We start from the raw sequence: 12,951 nt of genomic DNA, 5'->3' as shown, positions 1-12,951 counted from the left end.
CACAGAATAGAGATGCAAATCTTTTGCAGCTCCTCGGCTCGCCTTAATTGAAATATTATTTTGAACAAGTATGCACGTGCTTTTGCGTCAAAGAGGTCAATTAATAATTGACTCTCACCAGTTGGCTTGTTTGTTTTATCCTCGTTGATCCATCGATCAAGGGTTTGCGAAAAGTAAAAGTTCATAATGTGCGTCCTAGATTTCTTTCAAACTCGCTTTAAAATAAAAACCAATTAAAATCGCATCGAGTAAATGTGCACTAACAACATGAAGGTGTCGCCTTTTTGCTCCAGGTGCAGTTCATTGAGTTGCCGTTTTTTATAATGATTCTTAAAAGACCGGTTTTTGTTGGTTTGTTTTAGATATTACCTTTAAAATAATGATGACAAGCAGTTCCAATATTTTAATATTGTATTGCAACTACGGCCACAAAAAAAAATTGTGTACATTTGAAGTTGGTCTAAATTTTTTTGACGAAGAAACAAATTAAACAGGCAAAAATTACACTTATTTTACTTTCCACAATATTGCTGTAGATTTTGAACCGTGTCATCATTTTAATTATTACATTATTGCACTAGAGAGTTGCATTGCGAACTACTAGGGGGCAGTAGGTCTACGATTGGAGCTTTAAACAGTTGGTGCTATTAGTACATATTCTCTTTATGTGCATCCCTGACCTAGAGCAGTTTTATTTAATTAAGAAGCGCAGCTTACTTTAGCTTACCGTGCGGAAACTAGCACAGAGAAAAGAAATCGATTTTTTAACTGATTTCTTTGCAGTGCCACGTGGTTTCATTGTTATATACGGACGTGCGTGTGGAGAGAGTGAAAAAGCGAATGATGATGATCAGAAATGCAATGAGCATATAGCTCTTCAATCAAAATAAAACTGACACACCCGGCGAATACATTAATAATCAGATTTACTCGAGAAGTGGAAAGATAAAATACGATAGGGTTGCATAGAGTGGCGCGGCTCGGGACTTGTGACACATAAATATCATTTCATTGCCATCGACCGGGGGGCGGAGGAGCTGTGTGCCGCAAATGAGACGGATTATACCCGCTCTGAGCGCGGCTCTCGCGCTATAGTCGAGCTCTGCACCTCGAGGTATGCGGGTGGCGAGCACCAGCCGCGACCCTGACCACCCTGCTGACAAATGCGGGGGCGGCCAAGCGCAGCCGGCCACATTGGGAAAGTCGAAAGTGCGACAGTTTTTCTCTTGGATTTCACAATCTCTCCGCGACAGCCCGAAAAAGGTCAGGCTTATTTGATTGACAATAAGTGATTAAAATACTATATCATTGATTTTGCAATTTTACTGTTGATTTTAGATGGGATTAGATTTATTTCTTTGTATTTCCCGTATTTTTAGCAAACCTTAAAATTTCCCCGCAATATACCTATTGCTCTGTTGCAATTCATACGCTTGAAAAAAAATAATCAATTTAGATGGATTAATATTATTACTATTCTACTCGCTGTTTGTTCGCTTTAAGCAAGTATTTTTTTCGTTAGGAAACATATCTCTTATGCAGCAACAGAAAATATTGACCTGTGCGCTCGAAATGACTTGCCCTCTTCACATGCTCCTGCCTTTAAGACTCGAGAAAGCTTGATATTTACAATATTGATAAACACAAATCAAGTTTTTACCCCCAAAAAAATCAATTGACGTGCAGAACTATTTTCAACCAGCGTAAGATTCAAATTCTACAAATTGCATCTGAATAATTAGTTTTAGATTGATGAAAACTGCATAAATTTTAAATTTATTGTGGAATAAAAGCTTTGCTTTATGACAATCATTAGTGTGAAGATATACTCGCAATCAATAATTCACCAAGGTTCATTGCAAACTGTCTAGATGCACGCAAGAGTCCAACAATGCGATTTGATTCGCGTTGAGAATCACGTGCAATCTATAAGAAAAATAAATACATAATTCACAAGTAGATAGAAATTCTCAGTGAGCAAAATAGAAACTCAAAAATAAAAATCGAAGTATGGAATTAAAATTGATCGTCATTTTTAACACGTGTGCTATCCATTGATTAATGAATCTGCACAAGGTCGAAGAAAAGCGGAATTAATTTACTGGGAGAGCTTATGTGCACGGCTATATGTATTATAAAAGAGCTCGCTTTGATCGTTTGCTTTCCTCATAACCCTGAAGTGCATCTAAGCTCAATGCACATAGTATATACCGGATGGGCTCTTTCGGGTGCGCACAGTTCTTGCATATGCTTTTGCAAGCCGTATTACACAATCACGACGGATTATTAAATATCGCGAGCTGTGCGGAGGATTAGAATTTGATGATTCAGATTTATTAGCCCCTAATATCAACAAGTGTATACGCATCTTATCATTGCGAGATATGCAATCCGAAAAAGCTGACGTAGACGGAAACCACACACGTCGTGATAAGGGCGCCCGAGTAAGACACTGTGCAATCGCGTCTCGTTCACCGCAAGCGACGCACGTGGTGTCTCGATTTGATTTGTTTACTCGGAAATATGTCCAAGAAACACGTTTGGTTTGGCAGATCTGTCTCTGTAATTTTATTATAAAATTCACTAAACCGAAAATGTATTTATTTTTCCTCGTATTTATTGCAGGAAAGTCACCATGGAGTGGAGGCAGGTTCTGACCTGGATGAGGAAATGGAGAAGGTATTTGCAATGGGAAGCGGTGAGACGAAATTCGACGTGTCCAGGCTGTCCACCTCGCCCGGTGAAACGCCACAGGACAGGAGGAAATTCGATGAACGGGATTATAGCCGTGAGTGTGATATTGCCAAAAGATTATTTTATATATGTCTAGAAGTCTCAGCCAGCCGGCAAATTTTGTGTCACGTGGGAATCCGCCAGCCACCGCGAATCTGGCTAAGCTGCGCCAGCCGCCGGTGAAAAAGGGTCAAAAATTAAAAAGTGCAAGAGACAAAAATGTCTTTTGGCCCTCACTATCAAACTTCACGTTTTAAATATTGTCTGCCGCCAGCCACCGGTGAAAATGGTCAGCCGCTAGGAAAAAAATTCGGCTAATCCGGTCCCGCCAGCCGCCGCGTTAAATCTTGCGGCTGAGAACTCTATAAATGTCTAAATATATATAATAAATAATTACGTAATGTTCAACTTTCTCTCCTGTAAAATAAAAGGGTTGCAGAATTTCGAAAACTTTGCACTCAATTTCCTTATATTGCGTAACGTATGGATTAAACTAAGTTTTAATTTAATGAAACGTTTTCTTTCTCAGTCAAATTTATATTGCAACATTTTCTAAAATCTTGAAAGTAAGCTTGCAGGATTATTAGGAGCAAGAAATTAATTTTTCATTTTTTAAACAGAGCACCGAAAAAAGAGTTATCCCCACACTCATGCTCCTTTGAAGTCGATACATTCGAGGTCAATGCGCCGTCGCCTCACCTCACCAAGACTCTCTGAAAGTGAAGCAGCAGATCTGGCAGCTTCAGTTCTTGCTGAGGTATTTTTTTTTTTTACTTTTAACCTTCAAATTTTACTAAACATAAAAATCTGCAGCATGAAGATGACGAAGCCAGGTCTTCCAGAGAACGTGAGAGTTTGGGCTCCGCAGATGAGCCGGTCCAAAGGTAATTCTTTCCGCACCATGACTCATTTTTAAATTTTTATTTTATTTTAGGCCAGGAGGTTCTGAGGGTGGAGCCTCCGCTCCCATTCCTGTCCCGCTCTCGGGTCTCTCTGAAGATGAGCCCCAAGTGTCGGAAATGGCAGCTTCCTATCGCGGCAAGGAATTCGACGAAGACACGACCAGACGAGTTCAATTCCAAATCGGAGGAGCAGGTGAAGGAAGGCGCGATGACAGCGACAGGGAGGAGGACACTCCTCCCAAGGACAGCAAGGAGAGTTCGCCCATGAAGTTTGATGGCTCCGACAAAGGAAAAAGGAGGAGATACAGGCAATTTGGATTACATGTGAATTTTAAAATTTATTCTAACATTCATGTCTTATGCAGCAAGCACAAGATACGAAAATACAGTTTGCAAGAGGATCCTCAGTGGAGGGTGCGGGCTGGCTCAGAAGCGCCGTCTGAATCTTCACTCAGACCCACTCTCGACGGAGAAGAAGCCTCCACGCTGGTGGAGATGGACCAAGACGACCTTACGAGTAAGAAGTAGGCAACCTGCTCCACTTGCCTGTTGCGCGGGTTGCGTCGCTCGCCAGCAGGCGCTAACCTTTTTTGTGTTGCAGGCCACAGGTTTGACGACGCCAAGGGAATGAGGCGGTACAAAACGTCAAAGTCTTCCATCGGCGGCGTGGCCGGGGACAACATAGTCAGCATCAGCAGGCGGGACGGAAACCTGGTGCCCGTCGGAATGGGCTTGCCGCTCGGCGCTCAGCCCAAAAAGCTTTTCGACCACAGTCCTCACGCCGTAAGACTTCGATTTTCATGACAGTCTGCTAAGCTGCATTAATTTTTCCTCCAGGTTTTTGTGCAACTGGACGAGTTGGCAGGAATCGGAGACGATCAGGAATGGAAAGAGACTGCGCGTTGGATCAAGTACGAGGAAGACAGGCTGGAGGGAGCGGACAGATGGGGCAGACCTCACGTTGCCTCCCTCAGCTTCCACTCGCTGCTCAACCTGCGCCGCTGCCTCGAAACGGGTGTCATCCTGCTCGATCTGGAGGAAAAGGATTTGCCTGGGGTTGCCTTCCGAGTCGTCGAGCAGATGGCCGTGGAGGAGCTGGTCGAGGCCGAGTCGAAAGCCGCCGTGATGAGGGCGCTTTTGCTGCGCCACCGGCCTGTCGCCCATCACGACAAATTTCGTTTTGGGGTGATCAAGAGGAATGCTTCCAGCTACACTAGCTTGCAGGTAGATCTCCCGCTTTTATTCGACAAGCTATTTATACATTGGTGTTAACGATGATATATAAATATTAAGACGCACAATTTGAGACGTTTTTTCTGTGGCTAGAATTATTTCCTATCGGACGATGCCGATTACCAGGAGAGATTGAGAAGAGAAGAGTTTCTCCGAAGATACAGCTGTGTAAAGCAACCAAACGTTTTACGTGTGTGTTTCCCCTTTTAAATTAATCCTCATTTTGTACTTTAGCTGAACTCTGGTGCTTGCAGAGGTTATACTTTTTTAAATCCCGTAACTCGTTATTTTAGAACAGTATTATAAATATGCAAATGCTATCACACACCTTCTTTAAATTATATATTGCATTCGTTTTCTTTGTGCATGCTTGTTTTACATCTTTGCTCTTTGGATTGACGCATTTTTATACAGGTTGCACTCTAAGCAAAATCAAATCCAAATTTTAATATTATATCAATTTGTAGAACTTGGCTGAAGACAAGACCAAACCACGGATCGTGCCATCAATGACCAGCGTGGATGGATTGTCCTTGGCCAAACTCATGGGATCGTACTCCGCTAGCAAACAAACGAGCCTTGATAAAATGCACGCTAGTGATAGCAACCACACAGTGGTAAGGTTATTTCTTTTTAAATTAAAAATCCCTCTAGATTGAAACAATGATCATCAGGTGGACCTTGGCAAGGAAGAAACCACATACTCGTCGTCGACAGAAGATTTGAAAAAGGCCCACAACGAAAGTATTTTGAAGAGAATTCCCGATGGAGCCGAGGCCACCACTGTATTGGTCGGTTCTGTCGAGTTTTTGGAGCAGCCTACGATCGCCTTTGTCCGCCTGGCAGAAGGCGTTCTCATGCCTTCAATCACTGAGGCGCCGATCCCAGTGCGTTTCATGTTCATCCTCCTCGGACCGAGCGTCACCGACTTGGACTACCACGAAATTGGCCGATCTATTTCAACGCTTATGTCCAATACCGTGAGTTGAAGGTTAAAAAAATAATTATTTCCCTCACGGTTTCTTTTAACCTCAGCACTTTCACAACATTGCTTACAAAGCTGCGGACAGAAGGGAGATCCTGTCTGCTATAAATGAATTTTTAGACGACAGTATTGTGTTGCCTCCTGGAAATTACGAGCGAAAGGCTCTTCTCCCTTTCAATGACTTGAAAGCAAAAAGTGAGGCTATCCGCAGGAGAAAATCAACGCGCGATCCTCCCGACGAGATGCAGCGAGGTACTGATCGCGTTAAAATTGCCATTTTCACGAAATATTAAATACTGAATCCCTAGCTCTTTTGCTGGAGGAAGCGAAGAAGCCACCTGAGGATGACCCTCTAATCAGAACAAAAAGACCCTTTGGAGGGCTCATTAAAGACATCAAGAGGCGCTGGCCGAAATTCAAATCTGATATAGTCGATGGATTAAATTTCCAATGTGTAGCAGCTTCCATTTTCATTTACTTCGCATGTCTTTCCGGAGCAATCACTTTCGGTGGCCTGATGGGTAAGTCAATTTACAAAATTCGCATAGTTGGAGGTGTGGATATATTTTTTTAGGTGACAAGACCAACAACCAAATCGGCATATCTGAAACCTTGGTCGCCACTTGCCTCTCTGGAGTGATTTTCGCATTGCTCTCTGGACAACCTCTTGTGATAGTTGGAACCACCGGCCCGCTTCTTCTTTTTGATGAATCCCTGTTTGCGGTACATATTTAATTTTCTATAATTAATCCTTTCACCATATTTATTTTCCTTGCAGTTCTGCGAAGAATATGGAATCGAATTTCTCTCCTTGAGAGTCTGGATTGGTGCCTGGCTTGTGATAATAGGACTCATCGTGGTCTGCGTCGAGGGATCGGTGCTCGTGAAACGGTTCACTAGATTCACTGAGGAGATATTCGCGTCTTTGATATCACTCCTGTACATTTACGAGAGTTTCGTCAAGCTGTACCAAGTGTTCAAGCAGCATCCGCTGCAGCCAGAATACTGCGATTTTGAACCATCTCCGTTGGTCAACAGCACATCTTTGGGTAGGATGGACGAATCATACTCTCTACTCCTTGAAAATTCATCAACAGCCTTGATGGACATGTCAGTGATATATTTTTAAATTCAAATTTTTCTTAACGGGCATGCTTTGTTTAGGTGGAACACCACAGTTGCGCCGCCGACATCACAGCCTGGGCCTATAATCAAGGAAAATCAGCCAAACACAGCTCTTTTGTGTGTGATTCTGGCCTTCGGCACGTTTTTCATTGCCTACTACCTGAGACAGTTTCGTAACAGCAAATTCTTAGGAAGAAGCGTACGTCAAATCAGCACAGACTAAAGCGAGCGTGTAATATAATTGATTTTGCTTCTAAAGGCGCGGCGAGCTCTGGGAGATTTTGGCGTGCCAATTGCGATTGTGATAATGGTTTCTCTGGACTACATGATAACCAACACGTACACGGACAAACTGAGAGTGCCAGAGGGCCTGTCTCCCTCCAGCCCTGGAGACAGAGGTTGGATCATCAATCCCGGCGGGAAAAACAAGCCACTGGAAGTTTGGGTAGCGATCGCATGCGCCGTTCCAGCTGTGCTCGTGTACATCCTGCTTTTCATGGAGACGCACATCTGCGAGTAAGAAAAATTAAACTGTTAGACTATTCCTAATTTTTGAATTGAATAAGAGTTTCAAAAATCATAAACTTGAATTTATTGTTATTTCTGTTCCAAATAATACCGAATAATACAAATTATTTTCCTTTCTGAGACTCATTTTTTAATTATGGATTCTTTTGCTGATACTAAAGATTTAAAGCAGCACAATTCTTACTAAAATTACCCTATTCCTGAATTTGTCAGATTTTTTTACATTAAAAGTCGCACATAAACATACTAAAAGCGCTTTTACTTCTCAGGCTTATTATCGACAAAAAGGAGAGAAAGCTGAAAAAAGGCTCTGGATTCCACCTGGACATAGTTCTGGTGTGCATGTTGAACATGGGCTGTGGTTTGATGGGAGCCCCTTGGATTTGTGCCGCGACTGTGCGGTCGGTGGCGCACGTCTCCGCACTAACGGTCATGTCGAGGGACCACGCTCCTGGCGACAAGCCGCACATCATCGAGGTCAAGGGTTCGTGACGCACGCATTCCAAGATATAGCCCTCGGCCGTTTCTAATTCGTACAAATTTCCAGAGCAAAGAATGACCGCACTGGCTGTTAGCGTACTCGTGGGAATATCGGTCGCAATGGCACCATTTTTGCGCCTTGTACCGATCGCTGTGCTTTTCGGAGTCTTCCTCTACATGGGTGTTTCGTCTATGACTGGTATCCAGTTCTTTGAGAGGGTGCAACTGTTTCTCATGCCTGTGAAGCACCACCCTCAAGTACCTTACGTTCGAAGGGTGCGTATCATCGACATAAAAATCAGGGATTTTCTAGATAAATGTTTTTTTTCACCAGGTGAAGACAGCAAAAATGCACCTTTTCACCATCATTCAAGTCATATGTCTGGCAACCCTCTGGGTGGTCAAATCCACACCAGCCTCTCTTGCATTTCCATTTTTCTTGATTCTCATGGTGCCCATCAGGACCAGTTTGCAGCACATTTTCAGCCCAAGAGAGTTACGAGCGGTACGACTTTTAAAATTTAATTTGGAACGAATTGAATTATTCAAAATCAAAATATTTTAGCTTGATGGGGCGCAGGTTGATGAAGATGAGGATGAACCTGATTTCTACGCCCAAGCACATCTTCCTGGCTAGACAAGTTTCATTTTATAATACAATTTTGCGCAATTTTGTGTGTACACATTATGTTGGTCGTTTGAGGTAATAGCTTCAGTTTATAACATTATTTTAATAATTTAGAAAGAAATACTCCGAATCTATTAGATGTTAGATGTATTTTATACATGTACCTGAAAAAAATTGAATTCTATTAAGATTTATACAAGAGAAAAATAAAAAAAATATTTCAATTGATGCTTTATTTCTTGTCAATGATAATTATAAACCCCTGGTATTGATAAGAGATTCCATATTCTCGTGGCAGATGGCATGATCCACTTTGCGCTTGGTCAAAAATCCAGCCTTAAATTCCTGGAATTTCATTTCCACTTTTTGCTCTGTGAGTGTGGCATGTCAATTCGGAAACAATAACAATGGAGACGATCAAGTATACACTAAATACCAATAACTTGAAATCTCCAAGAATATACGTTTTAACGCCAGAGGAAATACCCTTGGGGAAGTAAGTAAAATATATTTGATAAATCACGGGTCTAAAATTAATTTTAATTAGAAAATATAAATACGGCCAAAATAGGACATTTAGGACGAGATTCATTGAAGACAAGGGTATTGTACAGAAGCTAGCATTTGAGGTGAAAAATATATTGCGTGAGGAATGAATTACTTTATGTTAAAACACAATAGACGGAGGTTGAAGAGCTAAATACTCCAGCGAGGAATTTCATATTGAGAGGCGAGGAATCAGCTGAAACTCTGAAATTTGATTCTCTCGGAAAAGGAGGGTTTGGATCTGTCTTTCTTGCAGTTTCTAACAGTAATATACAAGTTTAAAAATTAGCAAATCTAACACCTAAAACATTTTTACATCATTTAATATTAAATAGATTTTAAAATGGCTAATCCCATATATATGCAATTAACAAAGAATGGAAGGCTAAAATTTCAAAAATTTTACGTGATCCTAAGATAATTTTTCAACAGCTCACACAAGAATGGGATTTTTGGTTTAATTGAATTTTTGTTCGAGGAAATTTCAATCGCAGGGAGATTAAAGCTATGAGGTTTTGTTCATTTCGATGCTCCCTTGCACTGAGAAATAGGTGCGATCGCTGATTTACAATTTTCTGCACATTAAATAGTGGTTTTGAATTTTGTTTTAAAGTTCCAAGGCCTGCGGAGCCGAAACAGCCTCTGTTCAGGTGAACTTGTGATTTTAGTTTCATTACATTATTTTTCTACTTTATAGCCTCTCATTCCTAGCTTTTCAGCTTTTTATAAAATCTATATTTGATAAATAAATTCACCCCACACGGATTTTCATGTTTTCAACTTTTCAGATCGACTAGTTGCCTGCAAAGTGATAAAACTTGGATCAGCTAACAGCTGCATCACATTCCAGAGAGAACGCAATGCACTCGGGCTCCAGCACAAACATGTGGTTGAAACCCTTTCAGTGGTCCAAGGACCAAAGGCTGGAATCATTATCATGGAGAAGGCAAACAACGTCAACCTTCAAGAAGTTTTGGATGGTGGCCTGCTGAAATCTGATCGGGCAAAGATTCGGTGAGCATGCCATTTACTTTCCATCAATCCAGATTTAATTTATCTGCGATCATAGTTGCATTAGTGAGCTCTGCTTCGCGCTCCAGTACTTACATGAACACAACATCCTCCACTTGGACGTGAAACCCTTGAATATGCTGATTGGGAGAGATGGCAGCATGAAGTTGGCCGACTTTGGGAACTCCTCTCTGGCCAACGGCTTTGGAAATTTTTACAGCATGGTATTGGAAAGATTTCGGATTTAAATTCCAAGTTGTATGACAATTATTGCACTTCAGGGCACTGTCAGGTACACGGATCCCATGATTTTTAAAAACAAGAAAGCCACGACAAAATCTGATGTTTACTCTGTTGGGATCACCATGTGGCAGTTGGTGTTCAATACGGTTCCTTACAAGGGCATAGCCAATGATGGAAGTCTGATGTACCAGGTGAAATCAAGCAATAATTAAGTGTATTTTAGTTCATTTAAGCATATACCATAGATTGTGAGGAATCATCTGCGTCCTACACCAAATGAACACGATCCTGCAAGAAGAAGCTGCGGACTTCGAGTCTTTGAGGAAACTTTTAAGTGCTGTTGGAACAAAGAACCTGATTGTCGACCAACATTGGACGTGATTCTGAGAAATATGCAAGCGAGCATGCGCTGCGTGGGCCCTGATGACAAGTGGGTTGAGGGAATACATTAAACTGATATTTAACCTTAAAAATTTAAAAAAATAAAAAAAAATGAACAAACTTGAAAAAAACAGTATGACTGGTTTCTGATCTTTTAAATTAATGTTGTTATGGGTAATTAGCCAAAAGATCCAAACTTTCTGTTAAAAAAAGTTTATTTGTTTAAAAATGTGATGAAAAAATAAATACAAAAATCATTCTAAGGTATGACCAAATTTTTTATTTTTAAAAATAAGCCAGCGTAAATTTTACGCCAAATCCTTAAAAAATACTTATAAATGAATGAAGAGCCGGAATGGAGCCTGCCACACTACGAATCGGGCATCTCGCCGCCAGGAACAAGCTGAAAAAACAAGAACACATAATGACTGAACAAGCTGTTGACAGCTACCATTTTCGAATTTACCATAGTTATATTATTTCCATTGAGTAGAATCTGGTCAAGCCGAGTGATTCTCCGACCTTCAGGCGTTGATTCATACTCAGTGACATCCTCCAACATCATGTTGACGAAATCATCAAAGCCCAGCAAGGTTCCAACAATTTCTTTGTCGTTCTTCATGATGATGTGTATCCGAGAGCCAATACATTTGTCCACAAGCTCTGAAATATTATTTTTCAGTTAAAATTTTGGTCATTAAGTTTGACATTATACTTTCTTTAGAAAATTCATAGTAAATTACATGAAATAAAGAAAAATTTTTAAATTTTCATATGAAAACAAAATAGATCAAAGCAAATTTAATTGGTCAGGGTGACAAAAACCCTTGTGAAGTTGCTAACATTAATATATAAAATTCCTAATATCAAAATTAGATAACTGCGAAGCAACACTAATATGTATTATAATTCTAATCCTAGTCTGACGTTTTTGGTCTTACACGCCGGCATTGTGACTGTCATCAACATTTGATTACCGGGGTTAAATGGCTGGTGTAGCAGAAATTATTGAAAAAAACCAAAGTTAATACGCCGATTCATACAATCCCCTTTAGAATACACGTCAAACGCACCTAGGGGCAGCAAGGTGGATGGATTTGAGGTGGAGGACTGCACGGAGCTGGACATTGTTGATTTCCTGAGATATAAACAAACATGGCCGCCGGAGGAACGCAACTCGGACCAGCCAATGGGAGGCGGCGATCCGCGTTCGGAGCGGCACCTCTCGGGCGCCACCTAGACAGCATCCCGAACGAGAAACAGCGGCGGCGAATCAGTTTCGAGGAACATGGACAAGTGAAAGGATGGTGGCAGTGAGTTATTAGTGCTGTTCGCCCGATTTTATGACTGCAACTGTGACTTTATCAAGCGAATTCGAGTTTGCACGAGCGAATATCGCCCCTCGGACGCCGGAGCGACGCTTTCCAGGTGAGAAAAGATCCGCCGCCACCGATCCTGGGGGTGGCAACCGCGGGTGTTTTGTTGTGTTTACATCTGACTCGCACCCCGTCTACTGTCAAAGACGGCTGGGTGCGGATCGAAGCGTGTTGCATAATTCGTGCTGCTAAATAAATTATAATTTTATATTTGAGCTGGAACGAACGTTATCACACATAAAAAGTGCGAAAGACGAATTTTTTTATTATTCGCGCACGAGACGCCGCGAGTTTAATTAAAAAGGGGAGGAAGGGGTGGGTGGTGAAAGGAAGGAATAATAACAGGCATGCAGCTGCAGTCAGTGCTTTACGACTGCAGGGTGGTGATTCATGTCTAAAATGGGGGTGCTTTTTGCTCGCGAAAACGCGCAAACTATTAAAATGAGCAGACGAAAACAGCAATATTATAATCGGGAGCGGCTAAGTGTGGCGGAAAGGGCCAAGTAAGTAGTGTAAATATTTAAGGCTCTGACTCGCTGGGTTTCCCTCATGACTGAGTGATGCTAAAATAATGCTGTTTGTTTTCTGGCTCGGTCTGGTCAGTCTGGTGTAGAAAGAGAAAGACGCGAATAGCGACAGGTCGATATTTTCCCGATGGAGAGGGTGGAAATCATTTAATTGAAATTGCTCTGGGGTCGACGTGAGTGCAAATATTTTTATGGGAGAAGATTAATTTTCATCCAGCCGACCAAAAGTTGGTTATAATTAATTTTCTCTTAT

General features: G+C 41.5%; 4 protein-coding genes across 4 annotated transcripts in view; 3 read left to right on the top strand and 1 right to left on the bottom strand.

Annotated features, from left to right (window-relative positions):
- The first annotated feature begins 1,092 nt into the window (after positions 1-1,092).
- Positions 1,093-8,842, top strand: Ae2 (Anion exchanger 2). The gene is made up of 21 exons (XM_065483356.1): positions 1,093-1,263; positions 2,626-2,788; positions 3,354-3,490; positions 3,547-3,617; positions 3,668-3,943; positions 4,001-4,152; positions 4,237-4,418; positions 4,473-4,859; positions 4,962-5,036; positions 5,336-5,485; positions 5,543-5,848; positions 5,904-6,105; positions 6,162-6,374; positions 6,428-6,576; positions 6,632-6,963; positions 7,018-7,177; positions 7,238-7,494; positions 7,776-7,990; positions 8,054-8,262; positions 8,321-8,491; positions 8,552-8,842. The coding sequence occupies exons 1-21, from the start codon at positions 1,117-1,119 to the stop codon at positions 8,621-8,623; spliced, it is 4,026 nt and encodes a 1,341-aa protein (XP_065339428.1). The 5' UTR covers positions 1,093-1,116; the 3' UTR covers positions 8,624-8,842.
- A 179-nt stretch (positions 8,843-9,021) lies between these two features.
- Mos (Mos oncogene) lies at positions 9,022-10,869 on the top strand. The gene is made up of 7 exons (XM_065482016.1): positions 9,022-9,110; positions 9,162-9,243; positions 9,296-9,425; positions 9,949-10,174; positions 10,230-10,395; positions 10,453-10,605; positions 10,660-10,869. Exons 1-7 carry the CDS (start codon positions 9,022-9,024, stop codon positions 10,864-10,866), a joined length of 1,053 nt encoding a protein of 350 aa, XP_065338088.1. The 3' UTR covers positions 10,867-10,869.
- A 183-nt stretch (positions 10,870-11,052) lies between these two features.
- Positions 11,053-11,995, bottom strand: LOC135939484 (U6 snRNA-associated Sm-like protein LSm5). Its single transcript, XM_065483894.1, has 3 exons — positions 11,869-11,995; positions 11,262-11,458; positions 11,053-11,198 (listed from the first exon to the last, which is right to left on the bottom strand). The coding sequence occupies exons 1-3, from the start codon at positions 11,921-11,923 to the stop codon at positions 11,166-11,168; spliced, it is 285 nt and encodes a 94-aa protein (XP_065339966.1). The 5' UTR covers positions 11,924-11,995; the 3' UTR covers positions 11,053-11,165.
- Positions 11,996-12,063: 68 nt separating this feature from the next.
- The window catches only part of trio, a 126,450-nt gene continuing 125,562 nt past the window's right edge, over positions 12,064-12,951 (top strand). Inside the window, exon 1 of the mRNA XM_065483889.1 lies at positions 12,064-12,223. The gene's annotated coding sequence lies outside the window, so the exon portion shown is untranslated. The remainder of the gene's footprint in view (positions 12,224-12,951) is intronic.

This window comes from Cloeon dipterum, chromosome 3 (assembly GCF_949628265.1).
Source record: "Cloeon dipterum chromosome 3, ieCloDipt1.1, whole genome shotgun sequence".
Taxonomy (NCBI): domain Eukaryota; kingdom Metazoa; phylum Arthropoda; class Insecta; order Ephemeroptera; family Baetidae; genus Cloeon; species Cloeon dipterum.
This window is presented reverse-complemented; position numbering and strand designations above follow the sequence as displayed.

Bases quoted from the DNA above. Each gene is read 5' to 3' on its own strand.
- Ae2 (XM_065483356.1), top strand. From the start codon at position 1,117: ATGCGGGTGGCGAGCACCAGCCGCGACCCTGACCACCCTGCTGACAAA. The intron at 4,860-4,961 runs GTAGATCTCCCG...TTCTGTGGCTAG, and splicing joins CCAGCTACACTAGCTTGCAG to AATTATTTCCTATCGGACGA. The intron at 7,178-7,237 runs GTACGTCAAATC...TTGCTTCTAAAG, and splicing joins GCAAATTCTTAGGAAGAAGC to GCGCGGCGAGCTCTGGGAGA.
- Mos (XM_065482016.1), top strand. From the start codon at position 9,022: ATGGAGACGATCAAGTATACACTAAATACCAATAACTTGAAATCTCCA. The intron at 9,111-9,161 runs GTAAGTAAAATA...AATTTTAATTAG, and splicing joins GAGGAAATACCCTTGGGGAA to AAAATATAAATACGGCCAAA. The intron at 10,175-10,229 runs GTGAGCATGCCA...CTGCGATCATAG, and splicing joins TCTGATCGGGCAAAGATTCG to TTGCATTAGTGAGCTCTGCT.
- LOC135939484 (XM_065483894.1), bottom strand. From the start codon at position 11,923: ATGTCCAGCTCCGTGCAGTCCTCCACCTCAAATCCATCCACCTTGCTG. The intron at 11,459-11,868 runs GTGCGTTTGACG...ATAATATTTCAG, and splicing joins ATCCACCTTGCTGCCCCTAG to AGCTTGTGGACAAATGTATT. The intron at 11,199-11,261 runs GTAAATTCGAAA...TTGTTTTTTCAG, and splicing joins ATGGAAATAATATAACTATG to CTTGTTCCTGGCGGCGAGAT.